The 21,833-nt window shown below is 42.9% G+C and overlaps 1 protein-coding gene across 1 annotated transcript; it reads left to right on the top strand.

The window, feature by feature from the left end:
• LOC149448665 (hepatic lectin-like) lies at window positions 1-21,833 on the top strand. Its single transcript, XM_089651743.1, has 7 exons — window positions 1-122; window positions 6,046-6,156; window positions 9,269-9,331; window positions 11,803-11,850; window positions 14,354-14,496; window positions 15,993-16,114; window positions 21,338-21,833. Exons 1-7 carry the CDS (start codon window positions 80-82, stop codon window positions 21,468-21,470), a joined length of 663 nt encoding a protein of 220 aa, XP_089507869.1. The 5' UTR covers window positions 1-79; the 3' UTR covers window positions 21,471-21,833.

Below are 21,833 nucleotides of genomic sequence, written 5' to 3' on the forward strand. Positions count from 1 at the left end.
TATTTCCTAACCATTTCCTTCCTGATTCAGCTGTTTTCTGCATAAAACCCGTTCAGTCAAGATAGTGTAAACTGTGACCATGGAATCGGACCAGAGCACTTTTCATGATCTGCAGAATTCTGGTAAGAATTTAATTCCTGTAGCTGAATAGTATATAAAGAAAACACAGATGATAAATTCAATAAAACCATTTGGAGAAAAATAATATTGTTGAAAGTGGCCTGATTGATTGTAATGGGTTTTTGCTCTTTGCATGTTGCTTTTTTTCAGTTTTATGCACAAAACCCAGTGGACTTATGTAAGGCAGTGCAAGTGAAAGAATGATGTGCAAAGTGCAGAAATAAATATACAATATTTTGTATGTGTTGGTAAATACCAAAGAGTTTGGAGAGTTTTCTAAGAAACTGATTTATCCTTTGGTAAATTTTCAAAGTAAGTGAAAACTCCAGGTTTTGCTCATTGGGCTGCTTAGGCAAAATTTGATTACAAAATCGACAGTTTCTGTGTTTTTTGGGGGGTTGTGTAAGTCATTTCATTTTTCTTTTGTATGTATTTGATTGTCTATTGTTTTTATAAAAAAATTCCTAAAAGGTGCCAAAATCAGTTTCATCTCACCCTTAACTTATAAAATAAACCATAAAAACAACCTAAATTTCAAAATCTTAATTGCTTCTGCTCTTAAATATAATTAACTTAAATTGAATGAAAAATAAAGAACATGTTATTCCCAATTTTTCAAGCAGCGCAATATGTCCAATGTCCAATAAAAAAGTGTCCACAAAATTCAGTGTGCAACTGTTTTTAGTGTGTGTGTGTATGTGTTTGTAGCCTGTAAGTTTTTTGTTTTGTTTTGTTTTTTTTGTGCTTAAAAAAAAAGTGTAAAATAATGAGGCTAATAAGAGTCTATTTGTCAGCTAAGAACAGGTCCAGGGTAGTTAGAATAAGGTTCTGTAACCCTCAAGAGCAGCTTAACCTCCCTGGCGGTATTCCCGAGTGTAGCTCGGGGTAATGTTTCAGCACCACAAGCGGTAACCCCGAGCTACACTCGGAAATACCCTGCAGCGTTGCTCCGGGATCTCTTCTTCTCTTACCTTGTGCTGCGCTCCCGCGATGTCCCCCCTGCAGCGTCCCCGGCAAAGTCCTCCGGCTGATGCCGGCATCTGTCTTCCCGGTTCCGTTCCCTGCGACGTTGGGACGTACGGGGACGGAACTGGCGGGAAATTTAAAAATGTCAAAAAGTGACATTCACTAAATACTCTAAAATCACATAGTAAAACATTCCTGTATCAAACCATTTCACATACATATTGTCCCGAGTGCTTTGTCCTGTGCCCTGCCTGCATTTTTACTGTTCTTTCTGCCTTGAAACTGAGAAATGTCCATGGCGTCCAAAAAGCGTCAATTTAGGTCAAAAGCGGTTTTAGACCAGCTCATATTTCTGTTGTTAAATGTCAATCTGAACGCCCTAAAACAGTTTTGGGATCCTATGTGGGTTTCCACCAACCCAATATTTTGGGTGAAAGAACTTTTTGGTCATATTCGTATGAGATTTTTTTGGGGGGGTCTCTATTCATCAGACCCAAAATACTGTATGTCAGGGGTGTCAAACTGGCGGCCCTTCCGGCTGTTGTGTTGCAAAACTACAATATATTATAAAGTGCTGAGCAAACTGTTGGTGCTATATAAATCCTGTATAATAATATAATAATAACTACAAGTCGCAACCTGAAATAAATATCAGCTGTCTTCAGGTTTTAAACATGGTCATAGCCAGGGGCAGACTGACCATTTGGAAACTTGGGCACTGCCCGAGGGCCAGGGGTCAGTAGGGGGCCCCATGAGATGCCCCTGGTACCTTTTTCATAGGCTTTTTTGAGTTTGGGCAAGGGCACAGGGGCCCCATGATCCCCTATTGCCTGGGGGCCCCATGAGTTGTCAGTCCGCCCCTGGTCGCATCATGCCTCTGCCTTTGGGAGTCATGCTTGTAACTGTCAATCTTGCAGTGTCATGGGACTTGTAGTTTGGCAAAAGCTGGAGGGCACCTGTGGTGTATATGCTCTGCAGTGGAACATAGCCAAGTCAAAATAATTTCTACCCCTGGAGGCCCAAAACATTGGTTGTAATACCCAGTTAAGTAGGGTAGCTAGAGCAGACATCAGGACGGTACCATGAGCATCCGTACTTCAGACATCATTAAAAATACCACTGTTAATTACATAAGCAAGTATTTTCTGCAACCTGTAGCAACCAATCCATTATCAGTTGTAATAGTGTAGCCTTATTAAAGGACAATGGTAAGACAATTCTGTAGAAGCTGGTATCTGAACATTCCCTTATCATCACTGTACAATGTTAGGTGGGGTGCAGACTATGAGAAAATCGGACGAACAATCATCCGATTTTCCACAAAGGTGCTTATCATGATGTAACCGACAATGGTATTAAAATGTTGTGTGTGGGAATTGGCTGTTACAAGTACTTGACTAGCAATCAGATAATCAACCAATCGATCCTCGTATGGAATTTTTCTTCCAATTTTCTTCCTGGACGACTTTGCCGCCTGGCTTCCCTTCTTCCTCTCCTCTGAGCTACCGACCATCATCCTTTAGGATTTCAATATCCCCATCAACATCAACAACCCGGCTACTTCCCAACTCCTCCTCCTAACCTCCTATTTCGCGCTCACACAGTGCACACAGTCCTCCATCCACACCGATGGGAACACCCTGGACCTTCTTTTCTCCCACCTCTGCACCCTCCACAACTTCACTAACACACCCTCCCCCCTCTCTGACCACCACCTCCTCATGTTTTCCATCTCCCCCTCCTCTATCTCCCCCCCCAAACCATCAAACCATCACCAGCCATAACCTCCGCAACCTGAACTTGGCCCGTCTCCACTCGGCAGCTGACCGTCTGTACGGCAGTATCCTTCCACTGTCATGCCCTGACCTGGCTACTACTGCATACAACGACTCACTGTCAGCTGCCCTAGACTCCCTGGCACCCCTAACCACGCGTAACATCAAACCCCGACCGCCTCAACCCTGGCAGAACGACCATACAAAATGTCTCAAACGACGCAGTCGTGCGCTGGAGCGATTATGGCGCAAAACCAGATCCCCTCGAGCGTTCTCCCTCTACAAATCCACCTTCCTCACCTACACCACCTCCCTCCACGCCGACCAAGCAAGCATATTTCGTAACCCTCATCAACACCCTCTCCACTTGTCCTCGCCAGCTCTTCTCCACTTTCAAATCCCTGCTCTCTCCCCCCCCACCTCCACTCAGAACCTCACTCACCGCCCATGAGATTGCAAATCATTTCCAAAACAAGATTGACGCAATCCGTAAGGACATTGTCAATTCGCAATCGACCTCTCACCCTAGCCTCCCTCTCTCCATCACCCCCTCAACTCTCCCCTCCTCTGACCTCGCAACCGCACTGCCCCCCACCATACCTAACGCCCCGCACACTATAACCTCCCCAACACTCCGCTCCTTCAGCCCTGCTACCACTAAGGAGGTCATTAAGGTCTTCACTGAAACCCACCTCACCACTTGCCCCCTGGACCCTATCCCCTCACAACTCCTCCAGTCACCCCCCTCCTCCATCATTCGCTCCCTCACCCACATCTTCAATCTCTCCCTCTCTACTGGCGCATTCCCCTCCCCCCTAAAGCACGCACACATAACCCACATACTCAAAAAACCCTCCCTTGACCTAAACAACCTTAGACCCATCTCCCTGCTGCCATTCACTTCCAAGCTCCTTGAGCGCTTAGCCTACAATCGCCTAAGCACCCACCTCACTGATAACAACCTCCTTGATCCACTACAGTCTGGCTTCCGTCCCCTACACTGCACCGAAACCGCCCTACTTAAAATCACTAACGACCTGCTAACCGCCAAAGCTAATGGCCACTACTCAGTCCTCCTGCTCCTCGACCTCTCCGCGGCCTTCGAAACCATCAACCACCCCCTCCTCCTTACTACACTGCACTCCTTTGGCATAAGGGACACTGCTCTCTCCTGGCTCTCCTCCTACCTATCCCAATGCTCCTTCAGCGTTACCTATAACGCTGCCACCTCCCCCTCTCTCCCCCTCTCTGTTGGAGTCCCCCAAGGCTCTGTCCTCGGGCCCCTCCTCTTCTCCATGTACACCTCCTCCCTTCGCAAACTGATACACTCCCACGGCTTCAACTATCACCTCTATGCCGACGACACACAAATTTACCTCTCCACCCCTCACCTCACCCCCTCTCTCTCCGCTTGCATCGCCCACCTCCTGAACGACATATCAGACTGGATGTCGCTCCATTTCCTCAAGTTAAACCTGTCCAATCCCACCCCACACGCCAAAGTCCTGGGTGTCACCCTGGACTCAAACATTTCCTTCCAACCTCATGTCCAATCACTATCAAAGTCATGCAGGCTCCACCTCCGCAACATCTCCAAGATACGTACATTCCTCACCCCAGACACTACTAAACAACTCGTACAGTCCCTCATTATCTCACGCCTGGACTACTGCAACTCCCTTCTCACCGGCCCACCCAAACAAATGCTATCCCCACTCCAGTCTATCCTGAACTCAGCAACTAGACTCATCCACCTCACCAACCGCTCCACTTCTGCTACCCCCCTCTGCCAATCCCTTCACTGGCTCCCGATTGCCCAATGCATTAAATTCAAATTACTAACTCTGACATACAAAGCCATTCACAATGCTGCCCCAAACTACCTAACTGACCTGATACCCAAATACCACCATACCCGTGCCCTTCGCTCCTCACAGGACCTCCTACTCTCCAGCTCCCTGGTCTCCTCCTCCCATGCCCGACTGCAGGACTTCTCCAGGACTTCCCCCATCCTCTGGAACTCCCTACCCCAATCCATCAGACTGTCACCTACCCTCCTCACCTTCAGGCGCACCCTGAAAACCCATCTCTTCAGGAAAGCCTACCCCACCCTCACCTAACAACCGATCTCCTCCACTCCTCCTACCACTCCATCCCCCACAGCCACTTCCTCCTGTACCACTATCCCCTCCCTCCTAGATTGTAAGCTCGAAAGAGCAGGGCCCTCAAACCCCTCGTGTATTGTATTGTACTGTATTGTCTCATGTTCTGTCCCCCTCGCTAATGTACAGCGCTGAGCAAACCCTTTGGCGCTATATAAACACTGTATAATAATAATAATAGTGTGTACCCAGATTTAGGCTGGCCATAGATGACTAATTTTTTGGGGTTTTTTTTGTGATAAGCAAGAGGGGTGATCAAAACAAATTAACAGATTCCCCCAAGCGAGGTGGATGGAGGAACCTTACCCTTGGGCCATTATATTCTGACAATGGGACTCCTCCGCCGTCAGAATACACTGATCAGCAATTATCCGGCTGCAGTCGGCTGATCAAGAAAAATATTTCAGCATTACTGTTTGACAGAAGATGATCCTTATATCGACTTCTGTTAAGCAAGAATGGCCACAGATGGATCAAAATTTGTCCAATCCCTGCTGAAGCAGTCAAATTTTGATTCATCTATGGACAGTTTTAGATTATGCAAGTACAATATGGCTTATTTATATATTAAAATCCAACTCCACCTTTTAAAAAGGAAACCAAAATAATTAGACCTAGGGAGTGTAAAAATAAAAAAGATTTGGATGCGATATTCACCATGGCATCTTCCAGGCTGAAGGATGCCCAGTGTGATCCAAGCCACTTCCCATTAGCTCAGGCCATCATGGACTCTTGTTGTGCACCCTCACATAGCTTAGACTTGCAGTACTGCTGGACAGACTTATGCTCACACAATATTATCTGAACGCCATGCTGTCCAAAAGTAAAGTCCACCCACCGCCACCACCAAAGGGGAAGAGGTCATGATGTCAGCAGACATGAAATCCTGACTGCAGGAAAAAAAAGGTGTGTATAACAGCACAATAGGGTCAGGGTAAAAAATAGAGTTAGGCTTTAAAATACAAATTTTTTTAATTTTAAAGGTCTGGAAAACTAACATCCCTTTTGTGTTGTCATTTTAGGTAACAGATGGACTACTTTTTACAGGCAAAACCCAATACGGCTTACCTATGGACTGCTGGCTTTGTTATATATACTGATCGTGGCTTTATTCATTACCGTATTCTCCAAATGTAAGAATTCAAATTTTTTTCTTATTTTATTTCAAATTTGTGTATACTATAATATCTGTTTATATTTTTTCATGGCTATTCACTGCTTGGAAATGTAATATATTCTGATTAGAACACATGTGGAATATGATTGCATGCTTGACTTATTTGCAGTGGAGACTCTTCAATGCTACATTTATTGACATTGAACATTTTTATATACATTGATTCCCTTATTTAGTAATATAGCTTCTATGTAAAATGTGTGTTAGCTTCTATACAATTGTATGGTTGGCATGTTGGTTTCATACCTTTACATATTTTATAAAGTGGCTCAGGTAGCTATTCATGACCCAAGTAAACCCCCATGAAAAGTCCCTCTTTAGGTCAGTCTTGAACTGAGCTTACAATACTTAAAGCCAAGAAACTAAAAAAATCCTTGCAGTGGACTTCCTCGCTCAGCCAGCCCCCTCAATCTGGGCAACTGGTCCCTTGCAGATCCTCTGTAGGGTACTCCCTGCCATTGTTCTACTCTTACCTCAATTACATACAAAGTAGGATTAATAACCCTGCATTGCACACGATGACACAGTGGGACCACCCACAGCCTGGAGTGAAGAAGAGAAGAGGAGAGCATTGGTGTGGAGGCACTTTAAGGATTTTATTTTCCATCCTGGAGTTGGACTTTAATAAAAATTAAAATAACATATGACAATAAAAAATAATTCAGGCAAAAATAAAGTTTTTCTAAGAACATATACAGTTGATATTTGGCACCCTGGATGCAAGACATTCAGTTTTGTTCTCTAAACTCTTTAGCCTTCGCTGGTAATTCTCCTCCCCAAAACACACATGTACACACATACACATACAATGTTGTATATGCACACCACCTGCACTACTAGCACATTATTCTCATTCCTTCCGCTACTTGTTGATATCAATTGCAACAGTTCTGCCATCAAGTCAAGGGATATCCTGAAGCCAAAACATACTGTATCAGCATTCTGCAGATATATATATAGCACACTAGCCAAGCCAGCTTCTGTTACTGGTGATAAACTGAACCTGTCATTAGAATGTTAAAAAGTCATCACAACTAGAGTGGCCAAAGATTATTCTTCGAGCATTCTTCCCAAAATGCCTTCACAAGGATTGTCATTACAAATTATTTAGTAGGCCTGCTGTCTCTTTTCCAGCCCAACATTGAACTGTGGATCAGTTTGGCCCATTGGCCTACAGGGTAGTCAAGCTAATAAGATCTCTGAAGTGTTAGTTGAGTCATCATTATATCAGCGATGGGAAGAAATTTCACTCAGGCCTCATACTAGATGTTCTGCGGACCCTGATGTAAGGTGGTGGCACTTTGTGGACACTGATGTAAGATGGGACTCTAATGTAAATGTGCCATTCATCCTGACTGCTGCACTATATATGTTGTTTTGTTTGTTACTTACTCCCAAGTCCTGACCCCTGCACTGTATACATTATGCTGTACATACAGACTTGACCAAGGTGTTCATTGTCTCAACAGTTGCTGATTTTATTAAATTCTTCTTTAAGGTAGGCTCAATAAGGCTTCCCATATGTTATTCATATTTTTCATTTAACCAGCCGGTTGAATAAAAAAATGAGCTAATTCCCTCATCCACACATTCGATATGGAAGAGGGAATCAGTCCCACTAAGGTATTTTGTTCTGACAGCGGGGAGACTTCTCTGCCATCATAATACACTGATCAGTGCTGCCAGCCGCAGTCGACTGCACCAAATGAGCAGAAATATTTCTAAAGGCTGGTTGTACAGAAGTCAATCAGTAGATCGACTTCTGTACAACCAGCCTGCCCATACAGTACATGGATCGAAACTCATCCTCCTGAATTGGAATTATTTTGATTCCTGTATGGCTGCCTAAGACAAAAATATCCTTTTCTTGTGCATAATACATGTAATGTAATGGAAAACTTTAATTAAAAACATTATTACTTTGTCCTGAGGTTTATTTGTGTCTGTGAGACTGTCAGTTGTGGCACAGTAATTAGTGTTTTGTGGGTACAAGGACTGTTATATGTGTGCATTGTATACAGCAGGCACATATTATGTTCCAATTCCCCCTTAAGACCCCCCACTGGCAAGCCGAAGAACTTTTCTCTTCTGTCCAAGGGTGCTCCATGTCTTTCATAATCCTAGACTTATTCACATTTTGTCATGCTGTATTGACTTTTTATTTGTAAAGAAAGGCAGATAGAGTATTGTTTAAAGGCTAAGTTTGCATTTAGCAACACACTAAAAGTCCTCTGGCCTGCTGACTCCCTGTACATTTCCATACTGAGCAGTGTACACTCCCCTGCTGACCGCCTGTCCTCTGCCCTACTGACCCCTGTCCTCCGCCCTGCTGATTCCTGTCATCTCTCTGCTTATCCCTAACCTTTGCCCTAGTAACTCCTGTACACTTGCCTCCTGACCTCCCATCCTCTGCCCTGCTGACCCACTACACACTGTCTTGCTACCCTCTTTCTTCTGCCCTGCTGACCCCCTGTACACTGCTCTGTTGATCTCCCATCTTTTGCCCCCTGAAATGTTTTACTGCACCCCTGCATCATTCCAGCTAGATCCGGCCCTGTGAGTCATTGGAAAGATTCGGGAATCTGGAATTCTCATTTTCATTCTCCAAGTGCCTGTTAGGGCCCTTTCACATGGGTGGACTCTGTCAAGCGGATCCACCTGCTCAGCAGGGGGTCTGTCTGCTGATCCCTGCTGAGCAGGCATATGACAGTTCCCTGTGTGCTCCACTTGTGCAGAGCTGACACACGCACAGCCTGCTGTTCTTTATGGGGTGGTTGGATGTCAACGGACCGTTTGTCCGTTTACATCTGACTGTCATTCGATTCGATCCACCAGACATATGGGAAACAGATCCCAACCTATCTGTTTTTATTGGATCGGATGATATTGGGTGTAAACAGACATATGTCCATTTACATCCACCTCCCCGTAGAGAACAATGAGTGGTCCAATCAGGTCCACCTGAAAAATGGACAGGCGGATGCAACTGGTCCGCCTGTGTGAACGAGCCCTTATACTTTGTATAACGTGTATATTTATAAATATACTTTATCTTTCCATTTCTACAGCCTCTTCACCTGAGAATCTTCAGCTTGTCAGCAAGAAGGAAATTAATGACTTCAACAGTAAAGGTCTGGAGATTCAGTTGTGACTGCAGTCAAGTTTTGGATTAAAGTTAAAAGTGATTTCCACTCCTGCCATATAAACTCCTCCTGTGACATCTCAACCTGAAATAAATATCAGCTGTCTTCAGGTTTTAAACATGGTCATAGCCAGGGGCAGACTGACCATTTGGAAACTTGGGCACTGCCCGAGGGCCAGGGGTCAGTAGGGGGCCCCATGAGATGCCCCTGGTACCTTTTTCATAGGCTTCTTTGAGTTTGGGCAAGGACACAGGGGCCCCATGATCCCCTATTGCCCGGGGGCCCCATGAGTTGTCAGTCCACCCTTGGTCATAGCCATTAGTGATTCACCGCACGCCAGGAAACGATTTGACCACTCTGCAAGGTCTCAACCCTCCAACTGGCACTTAGGCTAACAATTCCCATATGTGAACCAGGTGAATTCTCTCCAGTTGTCGGTGTTCATAGACACAGGAAGGCAGCAAGATACATAAGCAGATCCTGCCCACGGTACCTCTGATAAATGATCCTGTCATAAGGAAGTTTAGGGAGGTGCCTGGAGATCTATGGTGCTGTCATATCTACAGTGAAATAACAGCGATCAGACAATGTTTTCCAACATGTACAATAGCTTAAGTCCTCAAGAGTTGTGTGCTGAGACACATCTCTCTTCCATCTTTACAGTAGTACTGAGACCCACCACTGTGGCTTGTGTGGCTCACATAATAGACTAAAGCAGCACAAAACTAGCTGGCGTCTTCTTCCCTCATCTCACTCTAAAGGTATCAGACCAGGGGCGGACTGACCATTTGGAAACTCAGGCACTGCCCGAGGGCCCAGGATCAGTAGGGGGCCCCATGAGATGCCCATGGTACCCTTTTCATAGGCTTTTTTGAGCTTGGACAAGGACACAGGGGCCCCATGATCCCCTATTGCCCGGGGGCTCCATGAGTTGTCAGTCCGCCCCTGTATCAGACTCTTTATAGCCAGCTGCAAATTGGCCTACAGCTGTATGCCTTTATCTTATGGTGAATCGTGGTCTCCAGGATTGTCTCTTGATCCTGCCATTTCAGCAGGACAGGGCAATAATCATTTAATATCCAGGAGCATTTTAAAAGACAACTATTGCAAGGTAGTTACTGAAAATCAATAGTGGATGGTAAAATAATTATATACTCCTCCCACTGGTTTATTTATCTGTCAGAGTCATTGCAAATACCCAGTAAAATCAGCCATAGATGGATTGAATTTCATCCAGTTCAGCAGGGACCAGCTGAGATCCGATCCATCTATGGTCAGGCTGGTTGTACTGAAGTCGATCCATTGATCAACTTCAGTACAACCAGCATATTGGATTTTTAGCATGCGATTGCTGCTGGTGTCTATATTTTATTTATTTATTTATTTATTTCAGGTACTTGTTTAGCGCCATCAATTTATTCAGCACTTTACATATATATTGTACATCAGTCCCTTACCCTAAAAGGGCGTACAATCTAAGGTCCTGAACTCCCATCATACATACACAGACTAGGGCCAATTTCAACAGGAGCCAATTAACTTATCGGCATATCTTTGGAGTGTGGGAGGAAACCCACACAGGCACAGGGAGAGCGTGCAAACTCCAGGCAGGTGGTGCCATGGTTGGGATTTGAATCAATGACCTGAGTACTGCCAGGTGGAAGTGCTAACCATTTAGCCACTGTGCTGTTCCCGAATATATCATTGTGGGCTTCCTACCGGCCAGGGACGGACTGACCATTTGGAAACTCGGGCACTGCCTGAGGGCCTGGGGTCAGTAGGGGGCCCCATGAGATGCCCCTGGTACCTTTTTCATAGGCTTTTTTGGAGTTTGGACAAGGACACAGGGGCACCATGATCCCCTATTGCCCAGGGGCCCCATGAGTTGTCAGTCCACCCCTGCTACCGGCTTAACAAAATAGCGCTACAGGAGTGATTCCACCATCAACACCGACTCTGGTAGAAGAAAAGAAAATTGTATCATCTATGGCCTGCTTAATTCTTTGGTTGGCTGAGCATATGACCCTTTCCCTTTCCTCCCAGGATGCAATGCCTAGGCCTGAGCAGCCAATCACCAAGCCCGTTACATGAGGGAATAAAAGAAACTCATTAGCTGTGTATGAAAAGTTTTGTAGTGAAGGACATCTGTAGACAATGGTGGGAGAAATACACATTGCTGCAAGAGTACAATTATGTCTATAGTAACTCTATGTAAACTCAAGCATGTGAATTGAAGTCCCGCACAAGAAGAGGGTAGTGGGAAAGCACTGAGAAAGTAGCTGTCAGTGGAAGTATGTCAAAAGAACCTTTCATTTTGAGCCACATGAGTAATTTTTTCTTATTAACTTTATTCTGATGGACTAATTCCATTTAATATAACTCGGCCTGACCACAGGCAACTGTCATTTTTATATTGGCGGTGTGTTTTACATTTTTAGCAATGTATTTTTCCTTTACAGTCAGCAAACTCTCTTCAGAAATGAACCAGCTACATTCAACTTTCACAAGTAAGACAGCTAACATAAAAAAACCATAAAGTAATCAATTAGAAAAAATGTTGCTATGTTGCCATTTTCTAAGTTTATAAGGACCTGTGAGATGAAATGAGCTGAACAGAGAAAATAAAACAATGACAAAAGCTGGTCATTAGGTGATGGTCAGATACTGTTTAAGGCATTATCCTATTATTATTATTTAGTCCAAAAGAAGGCATAAAATGGGTCTCTGCAGTGTTCATATTTATACCTATGGAGACGGGAGGACATCTGTGCATAGAATGACCAACAGAGGATCCCACCAACATCTAATGTGAAGTTCTACATTGTGTTAAAGCTGAGCTCAAGCCAGGCAGCTAAATACAGATGAAATATATATACTGTATATGAAAGCTGTTTTACCTGCTGAAGGATATGTATTTCTGTCCACTCAGTCCTAAGGGATTTACACAATTCTTCCATATAGCTCACCCCTGTTTTGAGATCTGCTTTTTCTCTACCGCTGAAAAGTAACTCTCAAAAGTCTTGTCCCTTCCCCAGCCTATGAGTGGACAACGAAAGGAATGGAATCATGAACAGATAATCTCTCTTATTACTCTGCAGCACAGATGATTGGTTCCTTGTGCTGCTTCCCCCTCTCCCAGTATAAGCACTACTGTAAGAGGCTAATGCCAGTTCAAATTTAGATGCATACACTACACTATGGATGAGCTGCCAGTCCAATCATCTGCACCCAGTGCATTCCCCCCAGTCCAGCATACACAAAGTGGCAGGGAGACTCGTAGCATCATTTACCTAATATTGTCATATTAGATCAATATCATTGATTCAATGTAGCCAAGCAGCCATCACGTTCATCCGCAACCCTTCTGTGTATGCGCAACTGAGAGGTGGGAAATGCCCCTGAGCTTTTGCTTGAGTAGGCAGAGTGCGATCAAGTGACAGCTTCCTGCGGGAACTGCTGAACTGTATTTGTACCAAGTTCGTACCAAGCCCAATTCATCCCTGCTGGTCGCAAAAAAGTAATCATGTATTAATGAGCACAGGGTTTTATATCTTCCTAAAGTTCAGATTTAAGACCATTAAAAGGGTGACCTCTTTATGGCTTGACAGTTTCGGTTGAAAGGTAATATAAGCACACTAGTAACTATGCTGTCCTACTAACAGTTAGCTGAAAGCTAGCTAACAAAACTGACAGAAGCAGCATTGTGTTTCATTACAAAACTAAATTTACTTCTGTGAATAGTTCTGTAAAACAGTCACATAAATCACTTAAACTGGAGTTACAATATGCTTTATACATGTCTTTTACAAATGCATACAATGAACGCATTGTTTTGCAGATAACTACCTTTAAATCTACATCAAGCACATAACAGTACAATCTAGATATATATAACTTTAACAAACAATGAATAGACTTCCAAGCATATGTTTATCAAAGGGAAAAGAGGAGACCTTCCCTGGTGTGTCCTTCTGGAAGCTGAAATGGCACTGCATTGTTTGTGGGTAATCTTTATTGAATAAATACAAGGCACTTCCTGTTCTTGTTTGAAAAGAATAAAAAAGGGTGCAATTGCAGCGAACACCTAATAGATGGCTCCCTACTCAACACAATAATAATGGTAGACAGTACAGTAACTGAAACATGCCTTGAATGTAAGGTTTTGGGAAACAGTTGAATAGGTGGGTTCGGTTCTATTTTAAAGACATGCCAATTCCCTTAATCTGTAAATCGGTAAGAGACAAAACTTGTGGATCAGCCGTGGCGACGGAGTCTGTGCATGCACACTAGCATTCGCGGGTGCACGCCGGGCACTAATGACAGCGCAGGGCGCGGTATTTAAATCCCCCCTGTGCTGTCACTGGTTGCCGAATGGTCTTTCCCTGTTACCTGTGTTCCTGAATCTGTTAGTGAGTATTATTGATCCGGATTGCCTGACTTTGCTGATTTCTCCTGTCCTGACCCCTGGCTTGCCTGACCTTGCTCCTGAATGCCCCTTTATAGATCTGACCTCCTGTTACTGACCTGGCGTGTGACCTGACCATTCTCTGCCTGCTGCTTTGTACTGCACCAACTCCCCGGCTACCGACTTGGCTTGTCTGACTGTGCACTTGCTCATCCATCCATCCGTACATCCCACCGGGATCTCCCGGCCTCCTCACATCAGGCTCTCACCCTGCGGGAGCCTCTGGCGGACTCCTCTACCACTGGTAGGTGTACCCGGTAGTCGCGACCTGGTCTCGGTACACTCCAAGTCCATCCCCACCATCAGGGGCTCTGGTGAACAAGTGATCCGGGACTTAGACTCCGCGCTCTGGGGAAACCTGACCAGAGCTGCTAGAGGTGCCGCCAGGTGGTCCTTTACAGGCTAATAGTGAAACGCATCAATCACAAGAGGTGCAATGTGTGTCTGATGCCTGGACTGAATTTTCTAAAGCGTTAAGACTGTTTTAAAACTTTATGATCCTTCTATCATTTGAGTGTCATTGTTGCGTTTCTGGATTTTTCTAGAGAAAAAGTGTCGAGCTGACTGGATACAATTTGAGAACAGCTGCTACTACATAAGCAAGTCCAAATTTGAATGGGCAGCAGCCAGGACAATGTGTCAAGGAAAAGAAAGTGACTTGCTTGTAATTAACAGTGCAAAAGAACAGGTGAGATACTGTAAGGCAAACAACAAAAAAGAAAAATTCCCAGTTCAACTTGCCAGCCAGCCTGCAAACAAATCTCAGGTCCACCTGCCCTTGGTCTATCCATTAAATACATGTGCTTCTACTATGGGAGCTCTTAAAATTTGTAGAGTTAGGAACCACAGAATATTGGGGTGCTATGACGAGGCTCTGAAGCTTACGCATGTGTTTGCAATTGTGTGCTAACTAAACCCCTGTTTTTAACACATACTGTTAGACAGGTTAATTCTGTTTGTTTGCAGGCTGGCTGGCAAGTTGAGCTGGAATTTTTCTTTTTTGTTGCTTGACATGCGTCGCCCGTCCATGTGCTCCTTGCTGTGAGGGCCAGTTATAGATTGGGGCAGAGGCCATTTTTGCACTGATATACTGTAAGGGCCAGTCCCTCCAAATGAGGGACAATTGTGGGCTATAAGATTTAAAATAGATATTTTTACAGTTATTTTAACCACTTGCCATCCAGGCCAACTTTGACATTTCACATATTAAAATGTTCCTTTTTTGCTAGAAAACTATTTCTGAAAGTGGAGAATAAAATGTTAGTTATTACAATTATTTAAACTGCATGATATTTATACAGCCATTTATCATATGCAAATTTTCTGAAAAAAAACACAATTAAATTAATTATAGTACACGCAAACACAATATAAAACCCAATTTTTGGTAACATATAAAAGATGATGTTGCACCAAGTAAATAGATACCAGACATGTCAAGACTTAAAATTGTGCACGCCTGTGAAATAGCAACAAATTATAGCTAATTATACCTAAAATTATCCATAGGCAGGGGCGGACTGACAACTCATGGGGCCCCCGGGCAATAGGGGATCATGGGGCCCCTGTGTCCTTGCCCAAACTCAAAAAAGCCTATGAAAAAGGTACCAGGGGCATCTCATTGGGGCCCCCTACTGACCCTGGGCCCTCGGGCAGTGCCCGAGTTTCCAAATGGTCAGTCTGCCCCTGTCCATAGGTAATGCTTTAAAAACCTTCACAGGTTAATATGACCCTGTCACTACAGAGATAAAAGTGGACTGAAGAAGACATACTGTACCTGTTAAAGATGTTATATACCTACAGTATGTTTCTGGGGGCCCATGTGTTGAAAAGCTGCTGTGATGCTGTTCCCTGACTGCTGCAAGTAACCGACGCTTCAGGTGGGTTGACTATCTTCTCCCTCTACTGCAAACAGCGGTCTCCCTGCTGATAAGTCCTATAGTGATCTACAAGCCAAGGTGGGGAACCACAGAATGTGGTAGATGAGCAGTTATATTACACACCTAGAACTGTTAAATACTTTCAGTGTCCAGGGACCAGCCAAACAATGGAGCTCCAACACACAGGCTAACTAAAAAGTAAATATATAGCCTCTTCTTTTATCTGTCTTCTTTTGGTTTTGACAGGGTCACTTTAAATGGGGAGCTTACTCTTCAATTCCTGATGGTTGCCTTTTCATTTCAGCTTTTCATTACTGGCAAAACAAGTCCTAGCTCTTACAAACGTTTCTGGCTTGGTCTGCACGATACTGATGAGGAAGGATTGTGGAAATGGGTGGATGAAACAAACTATGAAACATCTTTCAAGTAAGTATAAGAATATTACAAACTACTCTGTTCTTAAACTGATAATAATCACAGAGAGAATTCATTTAGAAATTGTGAAATTTCTCTTTCTGTATAAAGTGTTGTCAGGATGTTAGTGTTAGCACCAAGCTGTGTGCACATCTCCTCAGCTATGTTACAGAATATCTAAACCCAGGGCACATTGAGAGGGCAATTTTGAGAGGTAGGAGTCAAGGTAAAAAAAAGCACCCCGGTTTGGGATTTCTGGCATGCCCTGGAAGATAGCTGAGGAGACACCCAGGCAGACGAGAGTGTAGTGCCAGGTTTAGACCATGGGGGGACAGGGGCATTTCCCATTTTGTGGCCCCTCACCATAGAAATTAAATAATATTACAAATAAAAAAGTGAACTGAAATGAGTGATAAACTTTATCTGTTTTGATGAAGACACTTAGGGGTAGATACATTTTTTGCTGGGTTCTCTTGTTCCAAGCATTATGGGAAGTCCCCTCTCTTTTTGCTGAGTTGACAGCATTGACAGGCGCACAGGAGGTGGTGTGTGTGGATCCAAAAGCTGAAAGGTTTGAGAAATGGAAAATCACTTATGGGAAGTCTGGACGAATGATTTAGGACACTGAAAAAAACCCACTGGTTAGGGGTCGATTTCACTACAACACTCTGCAAGACTCATAAGGAACAAAGGTCCTCTACTCTCTGATTGTCCAACACTCTGTTATGTCACTCTGGCTGAATTCCAATCCAGGACCACGCCTGTCCCAAATTCAACCCAAATTCCAGAAGTAGAGTACAACTTGCTAACAGAGTTTTACCCCATTCAAGATCGCAGAGTGTCAGATTCACCCCTTGACCCAATTAGGGTCAAGTGGGGAAGGAGTGTCTCTGTTGTTTCTTACTGCAATAAATCAATGCTGGTCATTAACTTCACTCCCACACGGTGGGGGAGGGGTTGTTGTTTGGCACTTTCCAACACTTTTCAAACATTTCCCTTGTCCCTTCCACTTGTCTCTCAGTAAAAAAGGCAATAAATTCACAGTCAAGTTAAAAAAAACACCTCAAGTGGCAAAATAGTGAAATGTAAAACATCCGCAAGAAGCCTTCATCCCTTTCTTTGCTGGTAAAGTCAGGCTTAACTTTTCCATATCCTGACACCCACACACTCTTTGGTAATTTTTTTTAAATATTAAAACTTATTTTATAATTATTATATTTTTTTTTATAAAGTAAGTCTGAGGCCTCCTCTGATATTGGGGCCTGAGGCAATTGCCCCTTTTGTCTCTTATAAATCCAGCACTGGCATGGTGCCTGTACTAATATTCTGATGGTACTTCATACAGCAAATGGAAAATACAGTGCCACCTTAATGTGATGACAGAGAGATAGACAATCACTGGACCACCAGCTTCTGGTCATTTTTTTTACTACACAAAAAAAACAAACATTAGAATGTTAATCTATCCATAATAGCAGGGGAGGGCTGGGAACCTTTGGCCTGTGGGACAAAAATAAAGTACTATGGTGCCTTGTTGAATGATGATCATGGTGAAAGATGGGTGTTCCTAAAGGACATATTTTACTGTGACATGCATTTTTAACATCTTTCAGCAGTTTTTTAAAGATCTCTGTATTCTGTCACAGGACATCTCAAAGCCCCAAAAATGCTGTGATTGCAGGTCTAAATGAGGAGCTTGTAGCTATATATTGTTCCCCATATGTCACTGACCCCACACATCAGTATCTAAATGTTGCAGTATCTTTCCTCAGGGCCACTAACCCAACATATCTTAACAATATTGGTTCAGGAGGCACATGCTCCCCAGCCCAGTCCTAGTCCACTAGTATGGCAGGTATGTGGTACATAGCACTGCTTGCGGAGCACCAAGGGATTGGATGCTTTACCACTTGTGCAGTAAAGCCTAGACTAGATTTTCCTTTATACTTTCTGCATTGAGCAACTCAATTTTGACATTGTTTTATTCTATTTAAGTGTGCTAATTCATTTTTTTTGTTTTTCGCACATGAGTGATCTTTACCACTAATGAGCAGGTAAAAAGAATTGCCACAATTCTGATAAACTGACACTGAAGCCAGTCTTCTAATAGTCATGTTACAAAATTTAATGGGCATCCTGAAGATCAATATAGCTGTTTACTTTATTATGACCACATAAAAAAATGAAACATTAAATATTCTGTATGAATACTCTATATCTGTATATCCAGGAGGTAAGTGGAGCTCACAGCTCTTTTTCACATGTTTTCCAGCTTCTCCTCCTACTGTAAAAAGGCTTGTATAGAGAGTTCAATAGCCAAAATTTACACATCAACGTAGTAAATCAGAAGAATAACTTTCCCTTTCAATTATAGATAGCATGCCTAAAAGGATGCTTCTGTTATGCTCTCTCTGAAGAAAAATCCATTGTGCTCTGGAAAGCCTTTATCTCTTATTAAATGTTTTTTTTTTCTACATAAATAATTGTAGACAAAATTTAAAAATGTACAGAAATTTCAATTGAAAAATGTGTGATACATAAAGCTGGATAGAAGGAAGGTTAAAGGGCACCTGCATTCCAAATACATAAAAATGTCTTAGTTGAAGTAGGGTTTGCATGGTGCCACTACTAATCATACATTTGCAACAGTTAAAATAACAATCATTTTATTGTATTGCATAATAAAATCTTGCATAAAAACTGAATTGTTGTTGAACACAGCAAAGCAAAATAAACAATACAGTTCCAAGTCAATGTTCTTGAACAGGGGCGGACTGACAACTCAAGGGGCCCCTGGTCAATAGGGGATCATGGGGCCCCTGTGCCCTTGCCCAAACTCAAAAAAGCCTATTAAAAAGGTACCAGGGGCATCTCATGGGGCCCCCTACTGACCACGGGCCCTCGGGCAGTGCCCGAGTTTCCAAATGGTCAGTCCACCCCTAATCTTGAACTAAATCACCATAGGTACTTGCTTCTTCTGTATGTTTTGCCTGGTCTGGTTTCATCAGGAAGTTTATAGTACCAAAGGCATAACTATTGTACAACAACAATCCAGTTTTTATGCAAGATTTTATAATGTAATACAATAAAAATTATTGTTATTTTAACTGTTGCAAATGTATGATTAATAGTGGCACCATGAAAATCCTTCTTCTACTTTAACTAAGTAAGAAACTCACTTTAAATATGTTTGCACTTTTAAAAATGTAAAATAAAATTGATCCAAATCCATTTTCGTTTCCTTTTAACTGAACTTGCTCTGTAATATTGAAGATGTTTCGTAAGTCATCCAAATGGTGAAACAACGTTACAGAATAAGTTCAGTTGAATGTGACTTAATGCTACAAGCAGGGGCTGACTGACCATTTGGAAACTCTGCCCGAGGGCCCGGGGTCAGTAGGGGGCCCCATGAGATGCCCTTGGTACCTTTTTCATAGGCTTTTTTGAGTTTGAGCAAGGACACAGGGGCCCCATGATCCCCTATTGATCGGGGGCCCCATGAGTTGTCAGTCCGCCCCTGGCTACAAGTCATAGCATGACCTGAATAAATGAGAGCCCTCTTATATAGTTGCCCTTTAAGAAAATAATAGACATGTCACCTTCCCAGTACAGACTGGGAAGCACAAGTCTTTTAAAACACAGGGCTATCAGGTGTTCTGGTAAGCAAGGAATTTACAACAGGCCATTGCTGACATTGTGATCCTTGGCTCACTGAAGTACAAATAGGTTAGTTGTTCCCTGAGCTGTATCATGCTGAGTTGTTATAATTTAGTTAGTGTTTGGCACATTAAAGACGTTAGCTCCTTGCAGCCAATCATTTACACACTGTATGTTTTGGATTAGTTTGTACCTGAGCCATTACTGGTTCCAAACACAAACTATCCTGGAATACCAACTCCACTTCAATGCACCCAAAACACCTTTTAGGAGTAAATTTTTTTATTTCCCATGTGTATCAAAGATCCATGTTCTGAAGGATAGTCTTCTAGGCTTGCAAAGAAATACCGATGCACTGGAAGGTCTCAAATCTATATACTGTAACTTTACTCTTTTGAATGCTTAACAATGTTGTACCTAAACTGAAAACACTGTATGCTGGGAGAACACTATCCCAAAAATTCTGTAAAACCAGGCATTTGGCTGGTTAATTGCCATGACTTATGAAAATTTGCTTGTCACTGTGGAATTTGATGGGTAGGAGTTGACGGTATGTTGTATGTATGAGTGAATGTAGTATATCCTAATGTTCCTTGTGTTACTGAAGTTACCAGGAATTGTTGTCCTGGCTGTAACTTTGCTATGTATGCCTTACACTTCATAATTAAAAAGCAAAAATAAAGACTTAAAAAATATGTGCATGAACCTCCAACTTGCATGTGATTACTATGTCATAGCTGACAAGTGATTGGATGACTGGGAGCTACTCTGAATGGTTCCTGATTATTAGTGAAGACTGGAGCTGTCAGTGACAACCAGGTCTGACAGCTAGCAGTAAACTCTGTGCACATGTGCTGTTGGTCAGACGAGTTTGTGAATGTCATGTTGGTCAGATCAGTTAGTGACTGTCATGTTGGTCAGACCAGTTTGTGACTCTCATGTTGGTCAGATGAGTTTGTGAATGTCATATTGGTCAGACGAGTTTGTGACTCTCATGTTGGTCAGATGAGTTTGTGAATGTCATGTTGGTCAGACGAATTTGTGAATGTCATGTTGGTCAGACCAGTTTGTGAATGTCATGTTGGTCAGACCAGTTTGTGAATGTCATGTTGGTCAGACCAGTTTGTGAATGTCATGTTGGTCAGACCAGTTTGTGAATGTCATGTTGGTCAGATCAGTTTTGTGAATGTCATGTTGGTCAGACGAGTTTGTGAATGTCATGTTGGTCAGACGAGTTTGGGAATGTCATGTTGGTCAGATCAGTTTGTCAATGTCATGTTGGTCAGACCAGTTTGTGAATGTCATGTTGGTTAGATCAGTTTGTGAATGTCATGTTGGTCAGACCAGTTTGTGAATGTCATGTTGGTCAGACTAGTTTGTGAATGTCATGTTGGTCAGATCAGTTTGTGAATGTCAGCTCAAACAGGGAACATAGATTAATACTCCCTTCACACCATGCATAACTATCTACAGACTGTGGGCAGAAAGCAGTTAAACGTACTGAGCTTAGCTAATTGGATTTTAAAAAAGGATGTCCTGAAAAAATTCCTGTATGTAATTCTGGCCATTTTTCTTCAGGTCCTGGACCAAAGGGGAGCCAAATGACCATAATGATGAGGAAGACTGTGCACTGGTATGGACCAATGGAGAATGGAATGATGTACCATGCAGCTATGATAACAGCTATGCAGTTTGTGAACATAAGCTCTGAAACATTATTGGATACCTTTATCGGATATACATTTCTAGCCCCAATTTTGTTTAGTTTGGATTGAGTAAGGGAAGGGCTAAAACCCCTGTTGCTTTATAGTCTGCAGTGTGTCTTTTCAGGGATAATTTCTTCACTTCTTGACCCAGGGACTCAACCATAAGTGAGATGAATTCTCTAAAAAGGAAGACAATTTCCCTCTTAATCAAAAATTATATTTGGATAGCGCCACAAAATGATAAATAACAAAAAAGTGAAAAAAACATATAAACCAATCAAAAAAGTCACAGCTGCAAACCTAACCTTAAAAAAAGGTGCATATAAACTAAACAGGTTGCGCTTTACAAACCAAATATAATTTGTGGC

The sequence above is a fragment of the Staurois parvus genome, unplaced genomic scaffold (genome assembly GCF_062004578.1).
Source record: "Staurois parvus isolate SC_StPar_1 unplaced genomic scaffold, SC_StPar_1.0 ptg000662l, whole genome shotgun sequence".
In the NCBI taxonomy this organism is placed as follows: Eukaryota; Metazoa; Chordata; class Amphibia; order Anura; family Ranidae; genus Staurois; species Staurois parvus.